The 18,208-nt window shown below is 42.4% G+C and overlaps 1 protein-coding gene across 1 annotated transcript in view; it reads right to left on the reverse strand.

Moving 5' to 3' along the window:
* slc19a2 (solute carrier family 19 member 2) overlaps positions 1 to 18,208 on the reverse strand; it is a 37,773-nt gene that overhangs the window by 7,446 nt on the left and 12,119 nt on the right. Inside the window, exons 2-4 of the mRNA XM_032505922.1 lie at positions 3,770 to 4,330; positions 3,384 to 3,630; positions 2,004 to 2,196 (exon numbers count right to left, since the gene is read on the reverse strand). Coding sequence (XP_032361813.1) covers positions 2,004 to 2,196; positions 3,384 to 3,630; positions 3,770 to 4,330 — 1,001 coding nt within the window. The remainder of the gene's footprint in view (positions 1 to 2,003; positions 2,197 to 3,383; positions 3,631 to 3,769; positions 4,331 to 18,208) is intronic.

Genomic DNA, 18,208 nt, shown 5'->3' on the forward strand with positions numbered 1-18,208 from the left:
GTCACCGCCCCCCGCTGCTGCCGCCTGCTCTCGTCCACTTTACAGGCGAGGCGCAGTTCATCTCGAACGAGCCTATTGACTCGCATTACTCGGATAATACTTGTACTCGGCAAAAGTGCTTTATCCGTACCGGATACTCGTTTCAGCCGAGTACTCGGCTCATCCCTAATATTTATAAAAAAAGTCCCATTTAAATAGTAATTTCAGCATTTGAATAGTATCAGTCTTAGACAGACGTGGGTAGTAACGCGTTTTATTTACTCCGTTACATTTAAATTATAGTTCTAGCAGTAGTTTTTAGTCACTATACTTTTTACTTTTACTTTAGTAGATTTGTAAAAAAAAAACTACACTTACTTCGATACATTAGGCTACAATGAGCTTGCTACTTTTCTTTTTATCTCTTTGGTATTCTACGCGTCATTGTTTTTGATATATATATATATATATATTTTAATCACAATCACGATTTTGGCTTCTCACGATCAAATTTTGCGTAATCGAGCAATATTTTAAATGCGTCATTCCGTTCATAGAAGGCTCCGGGTTTTTTTGCAAAGCCAATCTACCGCTCCGTAAATCGCCGTCTGATCATGTGCCGGTCAGAGTTGGTCCCTCCACCGCGCCCTTAGTTTCTAGATTTAGACAGTCACAGAGTGCCGTGAGGAAAATTCCACAACATATAGCAGTCGGTCATACCTCGGTCACAAGGTTTACCAGTTTACTAGTAAACGCCACATTTTATCCCGTCTGTTTTGTTTTTCAGACAACAACAGTGACCAGTGCTAGTTAGTGTCTGTTAGCTCACAGGGCTCTAGGGTGCTAGTTAGTGTCTGTTAGCTCACATTTTTCCTCCAGGTTGCACATGTGCACCTAATGTCCTCACATCCGCTGCCTCTCCACAAACGAAGCAATGTTGTTTATTTCGATATGGTTTAATTTTGCGTTACATGACCCATTTCTTCTGTAAAGCTGTCCCTGAGTTAATTTCTCTCCTCGTACTCTCCGCGCAGCCCAGGCCCCATTCACTCACTCATGGTTCCCAGCAACAGAGACAGAGCGGCGATGGCACCAGTCCACACTTCTGACATTTGTCCACAGTTTTAATTGTTATTAACACAGATGTATATTGTTAAGCTGGAGAAGCAAATCGTTATTTGTACCTATGTTTCTGCTGGTAACGCTGCTGTTGCGGCGGCCATGGCGAAAAACACAAGAAGTTATTGAATGCAATAAACTTCATTAGAGTAATAGTGTGTGAGATGGAGCCTGCTGAACCCATTCATAATAAGTCAGCCGTCACTCTGTGAGTATGTCCATCGCACCCCCCCCCTCCCTCTCTCCCTAGCTCTTTCAATCCGTTATTGTTAAAAACAAGTGAAGGAGCTTTCACTGAGATACATTTATAAAACAAAATATCCTAGGCTATTTATTTCAATATAATTTCATATACATGTGTTGCAGCGGTATGTATGTACACCATATAACTTCAACATAAGATGAATGTAGCACAATATGGATGTGATAAATAGGCTACGTGACATCAGAATTTGTTTTGGTTAAAATCAACAAATAATCGTGATAATTAATCGTGATCTCAATATTGATCAAAATAATTGTGATTATCATTTTGGCCATAATCAGCAATACTTACTAGAGAACCACAGAAAGTGTAAGTCCTCCTTATTGACTGGATGAACTATAATTTGCCTAAAGATGATTATTTTGTATTTTTGTATGTCTGATTGAATTGTTGTGTTAAAAAATGAAATCCAACAGTTACTCAGTACTTGAGTAGTTTTTTCACCAAACACTTTACTCTTACTCAAATAATTATTTGGATGAATAATTTTTGAATAATTGGAACAACAATTATTCTGAAGTAACAGTATTTTTACTTGAGTACAGTTTTTGGCTACTCTACCCACCTTTGGTCTTTATATTAATCTAAATTAATATGCAGCGAGCAAGAAGAAAAACCTAGGCTGCCTCTTTGTACTTACGTAGCCACAGTAATGAGCAACATGTATGTGGCTCTGAAGAGGATGTATGAGCTGTAACATAGCCAGATGTTTCTCAGTGTGTCCATGACAAACACACACACAGCCATCAGCAGGGAGAGGGCACACAGAGCCAACTCACCCCACAGAGCCCAGCATACAGGCAGGTAGCCCACCAGCAGAGCGGCCAGAGCCCCTGTGGGCCAACAGACCAAAGAAAGACCGTTAGAAATACTGTTCAATAATACTTCACTTTAGTAACATCTGTATCCAAGTCCTGTTGGCCAGTCTTTGGGTTAAAACCCTCTGAGCCCGAGACACTCGCCGACGAGTAAAAAAGTACCTCTAATTCATAGTTTAATAACTTTTGAACCATACGAGCGATTTACTGACTTTCGGTTTTGTTTGAATCCTGACGATTTCATCTTTACGGCGGTCTTTTCCCTGTCTTTCTAGCCTCTACAGGGGATTTTCTATCCAGCCTGGAACTTCAGCCTCTTTTGGCTTTAAATCCATACTGTTATATCCAAGATTGGTCCACTCTATATCCATAATTCAACGCGTTTTGGCTCATTTCTGCCGCTGAATCGTTCGTCTAATCTCTGATCTCCCGCTCTGTGTCTGTACTGTCTACTTTTCAGGAAGTGCATGCCCATATATGGGAGATAAAGGCACCCCTCTTGTATGGAAGGCCAGAGGGAACAAAAATGCCTATATACTCTATGGAAGACCACATAATGCACTATTTAGACACATATTTGCTTGTATAACATTGCTGTGGGTGTAATATCAATAAATATGACATTATTATGTTATTATTGGCATAAGTAAATGTCATGAGAGCAAAACGTCTTGACTTTTTTGGAAAAAATGCATGTATTTTGTCAACTGTATAAGTTATGATTATTTCTTCACAGTGTGAAGTGTTTTAGAATGGAAAATGGCTTAGGTTTTACTTATGTCTGTGATATCAATACATATCTGGAAGATTCATTTATTTATTTATTTATCTTTAAGGCCCTACAACCATTTTTAACATGCAAGTGACCTCACTGCAACCCAAATATTCCAATAACCCAGTTTGTCCTAAAAAAAATGATGTTCATATCTTGACTGTAGACAACAGGGTTGATGTTTTACAAGCTTTTTTATAAAATAAATCCAGACGGAAATTAAACTGTAAAAATGGCCTCAGGGCCCCCAGGGTTAACAATGACAGGGATTGTAACTTTATCTCAAAGCATTTCCCAGTTTTACATGATTTTAACTCATTTAAGTTAGCTTGTAATTAATGTCAGCCTACATTCATGCTCAACATGTTTCAATATGTCAACCAACATAGAATATTAAGAAATTGATTGAAACCCTTTGTGGCACCCTCACCTAGCACTGTGGACAGTGTCTCTACGTAGCCATTGTAGATTTCATAATCGTGGGATGGACGAACGTTCTCCCATAATGCTTGAGCGTAGTTGATAACCTGGAAGTAGCCGCACGTAGCCAGTGCCCACCACAGCGACCAGGCAAGCAGGGGCTGATACCTGTAGCACTGCACGAAGTCATCAAACAGTATCCGTAACACCTCCAAAAGACCACTGCAATGGTTTTCTGTCTTAAAGGACCTGGACATCTTTGTGGAGAATGAGAGAGGTCAAACATGGCCAAGTGACTAAAGTGTGTGTTTGTGACAAATACAGTTATTCACATTTTGACAGATGAATCCCTATCATGACCCTGCTGTGACCTGAAAAAAGCAAATTATCACTCACTGTGGAGACATCCTGGCTGTTTAGAGGCAACTCACTCTCTGAATCCCCAGCCTTTTCCAACAGTGCTGTGTTACAAGTGCGTGGCCTCTCCTCTGCTGGTCCTGGACTCTTGTGGAAGAACAAGCTTCTCTTGGGCATGGGTAGAAACCAGGGAGCAACACAGGCCACAGCGGCTGATGTCAGAGTGATGATGACGAGGTGGACCAGCTGAACTTGGGCCACAGAGAGCAATAGCTGACCAATCAGAGATCCAGCAGCTGATCCAAACAGAGCGATGCTGCGGCAGATACCAGTCACTCTCTGGTAGTGTGCCGGCTCCACAACGCTGTAGATGTAGGAGTAGTAGGCCACCTCCGTGGCCGTGGCCAGCCCAAAGAAACACTCCAGGAGCTGCATGGCCAGCATGCCTTGTGTCTTTAGCAACATAGCATAGGTAACTACTAAGCTTGTGGCCTGCAGGACCAATACAGGCTTGTAACAGAGGTAGTCAGTGGCTAGGAAGACAGGAAACAGCAACACCAGGTAGGAATACGTCCAAATTGGATAGAGTTCATTGACAACCTGCAGATAACAGATAAAAAAAATGGCAGTAGTAAGATTTCAATTCCATTAAATTTACTTTATTACTTGTAGACAGGTTTGTTCCTTTGTACTGTAGACCTCTCTTACTAATTCCAGACTGTAAATTACCAGACACCTCGGTCTGAAAGACATTGAAGCCATTTACTGGCCTGAGAAATCAACTGTACTTATCAAATTTGATATGTAGCCTTCTGTATGGGAGTATCCCTCCTAAAGCTACATTTATCATATTATGTAGACCAAGTTGTGAAAATATGCTAAAGCATTTTGTAATACACAGCAGACTACAGATTGTTTTTTTATGCTTTTAAGGAAGTAGGGATATGGCTGAAGGAGACACATCTGTACTGATTACACCAATCTATTCTCTCCATGTAAGCCATTATTCAAAAGAACTGCATGAAAAATAAAAGCAATAGTAAGGGAAATGAATCACATAAGTAAGAAATAGCCTGTGTGCAATATATAGATGATCGTGGGTCAAAACTACCCACCCGCTGAAGCGGTTGAAATCAGCTGATCTCTTATTATGACCATGAAAGCTGTGATAACAGAACTACACAGAAATAAAGCATTGTGTTGATCACATTTTCAGTTTTAATGTAAGTATTTTTAAGAGAGCCAACCAGTTATAATTATAATCAGAAAACTGAGAAGCTTTAGTGTTAGTCAACAGATACAAGATATGGCATACAGAGGCCTGGTAAAAAGCATTTTACAGTTTAATACAAACGCGTGGTATGGCAACCTGAACGTAAAAGACAAAAACAAGCTTTTCAAAATTGTTAATTTAGAAGGGAAGGTTATTGGGTAATTGAGAGCCCATGAACGAGCCACTGACTCTGCCTTGCCTCCTCCTACAAATTACTGTGCAAATGACTATACATGTGCCCCAGACATCATTCTTTGTCCAATCATTACAGGTAATCCCACTACAGACAAAAAAAACTTTGACTGTGAGATTAAGGTCTGATCAAGGAGGTGGAAGAGCCAAGGAAGAAATGTTTGTCTAGGTTTGCAATCTAGGATGAGCAATAAAATAAAATCTGTAGAGTGGTGACAAGGCGTGTAAAGTTGTTTTGCATTTCTGTTCTCATATTTAAGACCCTCCTCTCTTGCCGTTGGTTTCCCTTTTGCTTCTGATTCTGGTCTACTGAGAAAACATGCTGCAGTTACTCTTCTCTCTTTGCCTTTGGCAGTTTAGAACAGAGATGTACTCACTTATTGTCCTTAAGTAGAAGTACAAATACTTCTGTTGAAAAGAATACTCTTGCAAATGACAACCATTTTTTATTCAAAGCTACTTGGACCACACAAATGTTACTCAAGTGCAAGCTGAGAAACTTCAGTGGACATGAAAAAGGCTCTTTATATGCTATTGCCTACCAGTTAGTTAAATTCTAGTTAGTGTGGTTCTACTAGCAAGCCCAGTTTCTGACTCTTAACCCACAGTTCCGTCTATTAATCCCAGCTACCTTACAATACAAAACACTGTCTCTGCCGTTATCAGCCCTCTTTTTTTCCTTTTAAATGGTATTGATGGTCACCTCCTTGCTAAACTCATTCACAAAACCGTCCCCGTAACTCTGATTCGGTCTGGCAATTATTGTGAGATAATCAATTTTTAAGAAGTGTCTTCCTCATCCACCCCACTCATCCTCGGTTTCTCCTGGCTAAGTCTCCATAACCCCTAGATTGACTGGCAACACCAAACTATTTACAAGTAGAGCAGCTGTCACTCCAAATGTCTCAGTTCAGCTGTTCCTCCAGTTAAGAGTAGACCTGCAACCCTTGTGAAACCTCCCAATCTGACATCTGTTCCAGAAGATTACCAAGACCTTGCTGAGGTGTTTAGCAAGGAGAAGGCACTGTCATTGCTACCCCATGGACCTTACAATTGTGCCACTGAGTTACCTCCAGGGGCCCCTTTGCCGTCGAGCCGACTGAACAACCTTTCCCGGCCAGAAAGGGAGGTGAAGGAAAAATACATTGGTGTCCTTTTGGCTGCAGGCATCATTCACTCCTCGTCGTCTCCAGTTGGGGCGGGGTTCTTTTTTGTGGATAAAAAAAGATAAGACCTTGCACCCATGTATAGACTTTAGTGGTCTAAACAATATGACTGTCAAGAATAAATATCTCCTGCAACTTATAAATTCCGCGTTTGAACCCCTTCATGTGTGAATGTGTTGAGTGGCTTTTTAAATTGTTTTGTTTGTGTCTATCTCAACGACATTCTGATTTTTTTCTAAGTCCCCCAAAGAACATGTGTCCCACGTCCGTCAAGTTCTCCAACGCCTTTTGGACTTTTACCTGAGGTTCATCAAAGACTTTAGTCGGATGGTTGCCCACCTCACTAGACTCACGTCCCCCAAAGTTCCCTTTTAGTGGTCACTTGTTATGGGGCAGCTGTTCTTTCCCGTCCCATTTGTGTATTCTCTCCCCTTTTCCCTGTGTGTCTGTTGGTTCTGTGTGTTTCCACAGAGACTACTGAAAACGTGGTACGAGGAATATAGGTCAAGGGGCATGGCCATTCATCTCCTCACAGCTACCTGCTCAGCTGCAGCTCATCTCATGATTCAACTCACCAGTAATTCAATTTTATTTTTAGTAGACTCGGGGGTGGGAGCGGTTCTCTCTCACCGCTCTCCTACGGATCAGAGACTCCATCCCTTTTTCTAAAAAATTGTCCCCAGATGAGAGGAGATATGATGTGGCAGTAAAACTGGCACTGGAAGAGTGGCGTCATTGGCTGGATGGAGCAGAGCAGCCTTTTTGTGTTTGGACCAATCACAAAAACCTATCTACCAGAAGACTCAACTCTTGCCAGGCCAGATGTCCCTGTTCTTCAGCAGGTTTAACTTTACCTTAACTTACCATTCTGGTTCAAGCAATACTAAACCTCATGCTTTGTCCCGCCAGTTCTCAGAAGCGGAACAGACTAATGAGCCTGAAGCAATACCACCTTCTTCCTCTTTGGTGGCACCCGTACAGTGGGAGATCGAATCCCTTGTCAAGACGGCCCAAGGATTAGATCCCGGACCGGGAGATGGACCATCAAATCGACTCTATGTTCCAGCACCAGTTTGGCCTCAAGTGTTACAGTGGGTCCACACTTCCCGTTTCACTTCTCATCCTTGGATGTTCCGCACGCTGTTGTTACTAAAGAGACATTTTTGGTGGCCGTCAGTGGAAGTGATGTAGGAGCTTGGCAGCATGTACCATCTGTGCTCAGTGTAAAGCCTTGCACCAGTCACCTTCAGGTCTCCTGCAACGTCTCCTGGTTCTGAGTGGTCCCTGGTCCCATGTAGCTGTGGACTTTTCTTACTGGTCTTCCTATATCTGAAGGTACTGATACCATACTTACCATTGTGGACAGATTCTCTAAATCCGCCCATTATGTGGCATTACCTAAATTACCAACTGCCAGTGAGACAGCGGACCGCATTGTCCAACATGTATTCTGTCCCCAAGGAATAACTGTGGACATAGTTTCTAATAGAGGCCCACAATTTATTCCATGTGTATGGAATATTGCTTTTCTGCTCTCAGTGGTTCTGTTAGCCTATCCTCAGGTTTCCTTCCACAGTCCATCGGCCAGACAGAGAGGGCCAATCAGGACATGGAAGTGTCCTGAAACTGCATGGCAGCTCAGCACCCTTCCACTTGGGCTAAAAATATACCGTGGATCGAGTATGCCCACATTTCCCTGACCACTTCTGCCACCGGCCTTTCTATCATTCGAGGTGTCCGTGAGATTCCAACCTCCTCTGTTCCAAGCTCAGGAGAGAGAATTTACGTTGATGCCACAAGGTTTGGGGAAACCCCCTGGAGGCGCTGCTCCACAGAGCATAACAGAAGAGTGGCGGACAGGCACAGGACCCCTACATCCACTTTCCAGCCAGGACAGGAGGTCTGGCTTTCCTCTAGGAAAATCCCTCTGCATACCAAGTCCCGCATAATGTTGCCACGGTACTTGGATCTGTCAAGTCCATCGTCAGTCCATCAGACCATCTCCGGTTTGGTTTGGTTTCTCAGCTTAAACTAGTGTCATCTAGTCCGTTATGCCCTGTTGCGGATCCTCCACCATCAGCTTGAATCATCAGTGGTTATGCGGCCTACACGGTCCAGAGTCTCTTGGACAGCGGCATGGTAGGGGGCTCCAGTATCTGGTTGATTGGGAGAGTTACGGGGCCAGTGGAAAAGACATGGATTCCCAGGTGGTTATCCTGGATCCGCATTTGGTCACTGACTTTCACCAGGAACATCCGAACAAACCTGGTCCTAGCGGTCCTCCACCAGCTGTTAGCATCCCTGTAGTCATACAAAGACGTATCTTTTAATTTGCACGGGAAGCATGTGAGTATGCATGGCAAAATATATTGGAGACACTTTAGCAAGTCTGCTCTTTCATTGGCTACAGTGACATTTCCCAATTTCACATTCATTCATATGGGAGCAGCATTCTGGAAACGTCACTGGGATTTTGGAGAAGCGGGGTGTCAAGTCGCCCACTCTTTATTTGCATAAAGTAGAATCCAGCCAACTTTATGCAAATGAGGAGCGGCCGGCTAGGCTCGCTGCCTCTCAAAAGCTGACAAAAATATTTTAAACCGACCTTTTGTCAATCTAAAATGAAGACAGATTCAGCAACTGCATGGCCAATTTCTCTATTAAAATATTTTCAGAAAACTACTTTAGTAAAATACAAGATTGTATTCTAAATGACCCGCCATTATGGTTGATTTCGTAATTTCGGGAACAACAGCTCCACATGACGTGTTTGTCCAATCAGCTGTAGCCATCAGGGTTGTAGGAGGGTGCATGTGGCACAAAAAAAAACAAATAAAACAGTCACCTTCAAAATAAAAGCAATGCAGTTATATTCCATGTACACTTATTTACATTTGATTGCTAACTTCCCATTGACCGCCCACGGGCCGCCCAAAGGGCCGGATGTGGCCCTGGGTCGGTACAATGCCCAAGTCTGTTCTAGCTCATAACAAATTAAGCAAAAGCATGAGATGGCATCTACAATGAATAAAAGGCACGCCCACTTGCACCCATATTCATACTTCATACTTGCCCAATAGAGTATGTGCACCAAATTCGGTTAGATTCTGTCCAAGTTTTGAGATACACATTTTTGGTATTTGTAGTGCACCCTATGGGCTTTGGTAAGTCTAGTTCCAGACACAGATGGAAAATATCTACCTTGATACTTAGTTCTATGATGTTTGACCAAATTGTTACATTAATTTCCCAAAAATGTTTATTGTTAAATATCTTGAAAACCAAATTAGCTTCATACAAGTTTTGATCAGCTTCAATGAGGATCTACAGAAAATTTGGTAACAATCAGACCTACGGTGTGGGAGGAGATAGTCAATAATGTGGCTGTAGTCAAATAGTATTGTTTGGCAAGTGGAAGCCATGATAAGAGCCGTTTCAATTGTCTAAGTGATAAGGAAAAGTTTTTTCAATGCTTCCTTTGATATGCACTTTATTATAGGATACACTGGACCATCTTTTACGAAAGGAAAGGAGATAATGCCGTCCCACAATTCCTTTATAATCTGGTATATTATATAATAAGGTTTGCACTAGCTGTATGCACTGTGCACACATTTTTTTTGTAAGACATTGCAACACATCAACTAATAATATAACTTTAGAATGCTAGAATGCTAGCGCTAGCATGCTAGCTCATTCTCAATGGCAAAACACTGCTACAACGCACACTAGTTCACCATAATCTACAATAGAACTACTTACATATGTGCCCTCGTTGAGAAGAAGTCTCCCAGCTAATCCTGCATTGTACTGACCAAAGTTGGAGAAAGAGTTATCTAGCTGATATGATCCTCACCTAGCTACGGCGCATGTGTGACTCCCAACAGAGATAGTAAAGAAGTGAGATTTCTAACTCTGTAGCTAAAACAGAGACCTAAACACACAGGGTGAAAACAGGATCTGCAGTACAACAAAAATATGGTCTTTTTTTTTAAAAATTAAACCATGTAAACCTATTCTGATACAACCTCAAAATATAATTATAAACCTGAAAATTAGCATAATTTGTGTCCTTTAAATTTAAGCACAGAGCAGCATCCAGAACAAGTTCACCTGTTTTCCCCTCAGTGACGTATTTCAATATTTGGTTTGTTGAAAGTCACTACAGATATGACTATGTAACCGGTCTGGCCTCAGTACCGGTTAACCTCGTCTGACGAGATAATTTACTTTAAACAATAAATGCAAAAATACAACCATAGAATATAAGACTACTTTTGTAATATGTAGCCTAAATAAAACTACTCTCAGATGCCTCACACTTCATCACAGCATTACAACATCTAAACTTTAAATCACAATACGTTCTGTGCAAATAACATACCTGTTCAGTGTTTTAGGAAGAGAAAACACAGTGTTGGTCATATGCCCTCAACACAGGCCTAACAACATAAAAAGAAATACTGTAATGGCCAATTTGGCTATTTAAGTTTCTTATGCGTGTGGTGTGGGTGTGGGCGATTGGTCTGTGTAGGTAATTGTTTGTTACGTCACCTGCGCACCTGTTTGTGGGTTCTAATTAGAGTTTATAAATTGAATCACAGGTGAGGTGGATGGGAATCTGGATCCGGGAAGCCACACAGTTTTTCAACCTCAGCTGTGGGAGAGTAATGTTTTTAGATCTTGTCGTTCTCGGCTTTTAATTACCCAAGTTATTCTTTTTGTATGTGCTTTTATTCAAACTTTCGTGTAATAAAGGATTAAAACGTACGACGACGGCGGACCTCATTATTTGCAACAGCAAGAGTTGGAAATGGCTTCAGATATTACCCAGTGGCATTGTTTGTGGACAGATTGCCACTACACATTGTTGAAAAACTAGCTTCAAAAGACTGAACTATCGGATATGAAGAGGAAGGACAGCGCCGCGCTCCATTCATTCAGCGTCAGCTGATTCCACTCACTGGGACTGAGAGACAGCGCTGCGCGAAGCACCGCAGGAGAATCACGGTAGGACAAAACAAGAATTGTTACAAGCTGTGTGGAAGAGATTGGCCTTCTCATACAAGGGATACAGGTACATCCTGCTACAATTCTTAATAAAGCTTTCAGCAGTTCTGCTATATCGATATCAAAATGAGTGACGTGTCTGCAGCTGTCAATCAAAGTGAAACGGAAAATGAACTTGGTAAAAGATCGGTCAAACTAACGGCCAAAGCGCTGGAATTACAAATAATATCCAATCAAAAGGAAAGGAATTCCGGAATAAAGAAACTATACAAACTAACAAAGGAAGTTAAGCAATTGATGCTTTCAAAGGGAAATGTGTCTGAGGTGCAAACAAAGTATGAAATGTGTTTGAAACTTTGTGTGGAAACTGAACAGTTGCATGACTTATTGAAACAATGGCTACCTGAAGATGAAATGTCAAAACAAAATGAATGGTTTGAAACTCAAATGCACAGAAATAAAGCAATAATACAAAACATGGAAACGTGGTTGCTTGACAAAGGGAATAATTATGATGATGACAATGCTGTACTAAACACAACTGTTCTCAAACTTGCACCAGCCACAACTGTGGTTACTGACGATATTGGTCCAGGGGACAGTGTTTCTAATGTTGGTTTCAAAAAAAGCTCATCAACCGGCCAGTACAGTCATAAGTCTTTAAGGTCTTTAACTTCGTCTGCCTGCCTAAAAGCAGAGGCGGAAAGGGCTGCTCTCATGGCTAAGGCAGCTGCCCTTAAAGAAAAACATGAACTGGACGCTCAGGAGGAGCACATCCGACAGAAAAGGGAATTGCTGGAATTGCAATGTCAAATTGCAGTTCAAACTGCAAAGGTCAATGTCTACAGAGGCTCTGATGTGCAGAGCTCCAGAGCTCACTCCGATGGAATGAATTCGTATCTGCAAAGTTTTAAACGTAAATGCTCTCTCAGACCCTCTGCTATGGAATTTGGTCCACAATGTTCAAATCATCAGTTCAATCATTCACCAGTAGGAGGCGGCAGTGCGGCAGTGCTAATGGAGGCCCAGCCACAAGACTTCAATCATCAGTTCACTCATTCACCAATAGGAGGTGACGAAACTGCCATATCAATGGGAGCGCGGTATAAGGAAACACTTTCACAAAATATTGGATCAAGAGCTCATGTTCTGAATTCTCAACCAAGCATGCCTCAACGGTTTCAGGAAACATTTCATGCAATACCTCACGCAAAGGAATCCATTCAAAATGTTGACCTGATGCAAACTAATGTGGACCAAGGCAATCTTCTTTCCATCATGCAACGACAGAATGAAATAACAGCTCTACTAGTGCAACAACATTCTTCATCATCACTACCTCCACGAGACATACCAACATTTGATGGAGATCCTCTTGAGTACAGCGCATTTATTAGAGCATTTGAACATGGTGTGGAAAGAAAGGCTGCAAGCAACATAGACTGTTTATACTTTTTGGAGCAATATACCAAAGGACAACCAAGGGAGGTGGTTAAGAGCTGTCAACATATGCCACCAGACAGAGGATACCAAAGAGCAAGGACCCTCTTACAAGAACACTTTGGCAACAAACAAAAAATAGCCACTGCATACATGGAGAAAGCTCTTGGATGGCCATCAGTAAAATTGGAAGACATTGAAGCTTTGCAAGCCTTTTCTTTGTTTTTACGTGTTTGCTGTAATGCTATGGAGGACATCAGCTACATGTCAGAGATGAATATGCCATCCAACATACGTGCTCTTGTCTCGAAGCTACCATATAAATGGAGGGAAAAATGGAGAAACACTGCTTATGAGCTTCAGGAGAAGCACAGTCGCCAAGCAGGTTTCATTGATATTGTCAACTTAATTGAAAGGCAGGTGGCTATTGCTTCCAATCCACTCTTTGGAAACATTCAGGACACATTTACCTCAACACTTAAGCATAAAGAAGGAAACAAAGTCTCACAAGTACGCTATACAGGAAAAAGAAGCAGTTTTGCTACTTCCATCACAGCTGTCAATTCTCAACCTGAAACTCAAATGCAAAATGAGAAACACTTACCTGATGAACCAATAAGAGTGTTGTGTCTGCTGTGTGAAGAGGATCACAAATTGGAGTTGTGTCCCAAAATGGAGAAGTTACTGCACAGTGAAAAGATTAACTTCCTGAAGGAGAAAGGTGTTTGTTTTGGGTGTTTATCTGTGGGACACATCAGCAGGGATTGTCATAGGCGTCATTCCTGCAATTTGTGTAATCTGAAACATCCTACCATCCTTCACATCCAGTCAAAGGAGAAGAAAATCAACTCAGAGGACACACAGCAGGAAGCATCAGGAAACAGACATGCAGTTTCTCCCAAGACATGTGGCCATATAGGGGCCGGAGCACAGGACAGTGTCTTGGCAATTGTGCCTGTACAGATTAAGGCAAAGAACGGCAGTAAATTGCTAACTACATATGCATTCTTGGATCCTGGCAGCACAGCTACTTTCTGCTCTGAGCGGCTCATGAGGGAGCTGAAGGTCAGAGGAAGGAGGGCTAAAATTCTGTTAAGGACTATGAATCAAGAAAAGCTTGTTGACAGTCATGTTGTCTCGGGACTGGAGATAGCTGCTCTTACTGGTAACACCTACTTTGCGCTGCCTGAAGTTTACACCCAGTCTAAGATGCCTGTGTCGCGGGACAACATTCCACGACAAGAAGACTTAAGTGCTTGGCCACACTTAAGCTCAGTGGAAATTCCTGTAATTGATGCTGAGGTGGAGCTTTTAATTGGGACCAATGTTCCAAAAGTGATGGAACCATGGCAAGTAATACACAGCAATGGTGAAGGACCTTATGCCGTCAGAACCTTACTCGGCTGGGTTATCAATGGACCTGTGAAAGGAGACAGTGAGACCGAGAGCAGCTGTCCCACTATTTCAGCCAACAGAATAACCATTGCTCACATAGAGGAATTACTGGTAAAGCAATATAATCACGACTTCAATGAAAAGTCAGCAGATGACAAGCCAGAAATGTCCAGAGAAGATCTCCATTTTATAACAATCATGAACAGTTCAGCTGCACTTAACAGTGGACATTACTGCTTGAGATTACCTTTCAGAGAGGATAATGTTGTCATGCCCAATAACCGCCATGTTGTTGAACAACGAGTCTTCTGCTTGAAAAGGAAATTGGAGAAAAATGCTAAGTTTAAGGAGGACTATGTTAGTTTCCTTGGTGATGTCATAGACAAGGGCTATGCAGAGAGGGTGACAGAACGCCAATTGGAAGGAAAAGAAGGAAAAGTCTGGTACATCCCACACCATGGCGTGCACCATCCTAAAAAGGGAACCTTGAGAGTGGTGTTTGATTGCGGTGCAAGTTTCAAAGGAATCTCCCTCAATAGTCAACTTCTTCAGGGACCTGACTTGACAAACTCTTTGCTTGGAGTTCTCATAAGGTTTCGTCAAGAACCTATAGCGGTGATGGCAGATATACAGGCAATGTATCACCAAGTCAAAGTGGCAACACAAGATGCAGATTTTCTTCGTTTCCTCTGGTGGCCAAATGGTGAACTTACACGTCTCTCTGAATATAGAATGACTGTTCATTTGTTTGGCGCAATATCATCGCCCAGCTGTGCCAGTTTTGCCCTAAGAAAGACTGCTGATGACAACAGAGAAAAATTCCCGGCGCATGTAATCAACACCATCAAGCAGAACTTTTATGTAGATGACTGTTTGAAGTCTATGCCGTCGGAGGCAGAAGCGGTGGCCCTGGTGAGAGACCTGACAGCTGTATGCCAGTTGGGAGGGTTTCAATTGTTGAAATGGGTCAGCAACAGCAGATCAGTGTTGGAGTCCATCGACATAGAAAAAAGAGCCAAAGAAATGAAGGGTTTGGATTTCGACAGAGATAATCTCCCCGTTGAGAGAACACTGGGACTGCAATGGTGTGCAGAAACTGACACCTTCAAGTTCAAGATGGCAGTACAAGAAAGACCACTTACAAGAAGAGGCATCTTGTCTGTTGTGAGCTCAGTTTGTGACCCAATTGGATTTCTAGCACCTTTTACTCTACCTGCCAAGCTGATGCTGCAAAATCTCTGTAGGTTGAGCTACAGTTGGGATGATCTCATTCCTCAACATTACCAGCTGCAGTGGGTCAGCTGGCTGGAAGGTTTAAATGAGCTTAGCGCATTCAGTGTGCCAAGATGCATCAAACCAAAGGATTTTGGAAACCTTATAAGTCTCCAGCTACATCACTTCTCTGATGCTAGTGAGGATGGTTATGGCACAGTTTCTTATCTGAGGCTGCAGAACGACCAGGGCAAGATTCACCTAGCCTTCATTTTAGGAAAGGCACGAGTTGCTCCAGTAAAGAAAGTGACAATCCCAAGGATGGAACTAACAGCTGCTGTACTTGCTGTTAGAGTTGACAGAATGATGAAAGCAGAGTTGCAACTAGAGCTGGAAAGTTCTATCTTCTGGACAGATAGCACAACCGTGCTAAAGTACATCAGGAACGAAACAAAACGCTTTCACACCTTTGTATCAAATAGGATTTCCATTATCAGAGAAGCCACTGCTGTCTCCCAATGGAGGTATGTTAGCACCGGACAGAACCCAGCAGACGAAGCATCTCGGGGATTGAAAGCTGAGGAACTTCTCACATCTTGCAGATGGATCCACGGCCCAGACTTCCTTGTCAAGAATGAAAGTGAATGGCCTATTAACATTGTGGAACCTGCTTTGCTCAGCTATGACGACCCAGAGGTCAAAGTACAAGCTATTGTGAATACTGTAATCATCAAAGAGGCACAGAATGCAACAACTCAGCTGATTAACAACTTCTCTTCATGGAAAAGATTGAAGATCTCAGTTGCGTGGTTTCATCAATTGAGTAAGGTGTTGCAGTTGTTGTGTAAGAAACGACAGGAAATGCAAGCTTATGTGTCTAGGAATGGACTCGACATAACTGAACAGAAGAACAAAGTGAAGAAGGAGATGGAACGGTTCAAAGCCACATTGGGTAGTCAGACTTTGACACTGGAAGACATTGACACCGCTGAAAGTGCTATTATTAGGTACTGTCAAATGGAGAAGTTTTACGATGAAATAGCTGCATTGAAAAGTGGAACATCTGGAGTTAAGAAAAGTAGTCAGCTTTACAAACTTGACCCACTGCTGGAAAATGGGCTCTTGAGAGTGGGTGGAAGACTCAGTAAAGCGGCAATGCCTGATGGTATGAAACACCCAGTCATTCTTGCTAAAGACCAACACATCTCAACTCTCATTTTGCGCCACATTCACGAGCAATTGGGACATTGTGGAAGAAATCATTTGCTTTCCAGACTTCGCAAACAATATTGGATCACCAGTGCAAATTCAGCAGCCCGAAAGATTCTCTCTTTCTGTGTTATTTGCAGACGCTATAGGGGAAAGCTGGCAGAACAAAAGATGGCAGATTTACCAAGGGAAAGACTCCAACCAGATTTTCCACCTTTTACAAATGTTGGTGTTGACTATTTTGGTCCCTTTGAAGTGAAGGCAGGCCGCAGTCATATCAAACGATATGGAGTTATCTTCACTTGTATGGCCAGTAGGGCAGTGCATTTGGAAATGGCATACTCATTGGACACCAGCTCTTGCATCCATGCACTGCGGCGATTCATTTCGAGAAGAGGCCAAGTGTCGCACATCAGATCTGATAACGGAACAAACTTTGTTGGAGCAGAACGTGAACTGCGACAAGCTCTATCTGCTCTGAACCACAAGCAAATTCAAAATGCTTTACTTCAATCTGGAATAAAATGGAGCTTCAATACTCCTGGTGCTTCACATCATGGCGGAGCATGGGAGAGAATTATTCGTATGATCAGGAAGGTGCTGAATTCAGTACTTCATCAGCAAACCACAGATGACGAAGGATTGCAAACTCTTTTGTGTGAGGTGGAAGCTATCCTCAATGATCGTCCACTCACAAAAACTTCAGATGATCCCAATGACTTGGAACCCCTGACTCCCAATCATATTCTCTTGTTAAAAGGCAAACCTGCTCTACCACCAGGACTTTTCGACACAAGTGATCTGTACACCAGACGGCGATGGAGGCAAGTTCAGTTTCTCGCGGATTTATTCTGGCACAGATGGGTTCGGGAGTACATGCCACTGCTACAGGAGCGACAACGGTGGTCAAAGGACAAAAGGAGCATTGTTGCAGGGGACATTGTCCTTGTGGCAGACTCTATTGCTCCTCGTGGATCCTGGCTATTAGGAAAAGTGTTGCAGACTTTTCCAGACGCACAAGGACTGGTGCGATCTGTTAGAGTCCTGACCAAATGTAACATACTTGAGAGACCAATCACAAAGATCTGTCTTCTATTGGAGGCTGATTAAGGTTTTTGTGAAGCAGAAATCGCTACGTTGGGGTTACCTACTCCATGAATACTTACTGGACATGAACATTGACTAAAAATGCACATGTACACTATGGACATTGATTAATTTCATCATTGGCTCCATTACTAATGTGGGAATTGTCATGTTATTATACAGTAACAATTAGGGGCCGGTGTGTAATGGCCAATTTGGCTATTTAAGTTTCTTATGCGTGTGGTGTGGGTGTGGGCGATTGGTCTGTGTAGGTAATTGTTTGTTACGTCACCTGCGCACCTGTTTGTGGGTTCTAATTAGAGTTTATAAATTGAATCACAGGTGAGGTGGATGGGAATCTGGATCCGGGAAGCCACACAGTTTTTCAACCTCAGCTGTGGGAGAGTAATGTTTTTAGATCTTGTCGTTCTCGGCTTTTAATTACCCAAGTTATTCTTTTTGTATGTGCTTTTATTCAAACTTTCGTGTAATAAA

The sequence above is a fragment of the Etheostoma spectabile genome, chromosome 24 (genome assembly GCF_008692095.1).
Source record: "Etheostoma spectabile isolate EspeVRDwgs_2016 chromosome 24, UIUC_Espe_1.0, whole genome shotgun sequence".
NCBI classification, from domain to species: Eukaryota; Metazoa; Chordata; class Actinopteri; order Perciformes; family Percidae; genus Etheostoma; species Etheostoma spectabile.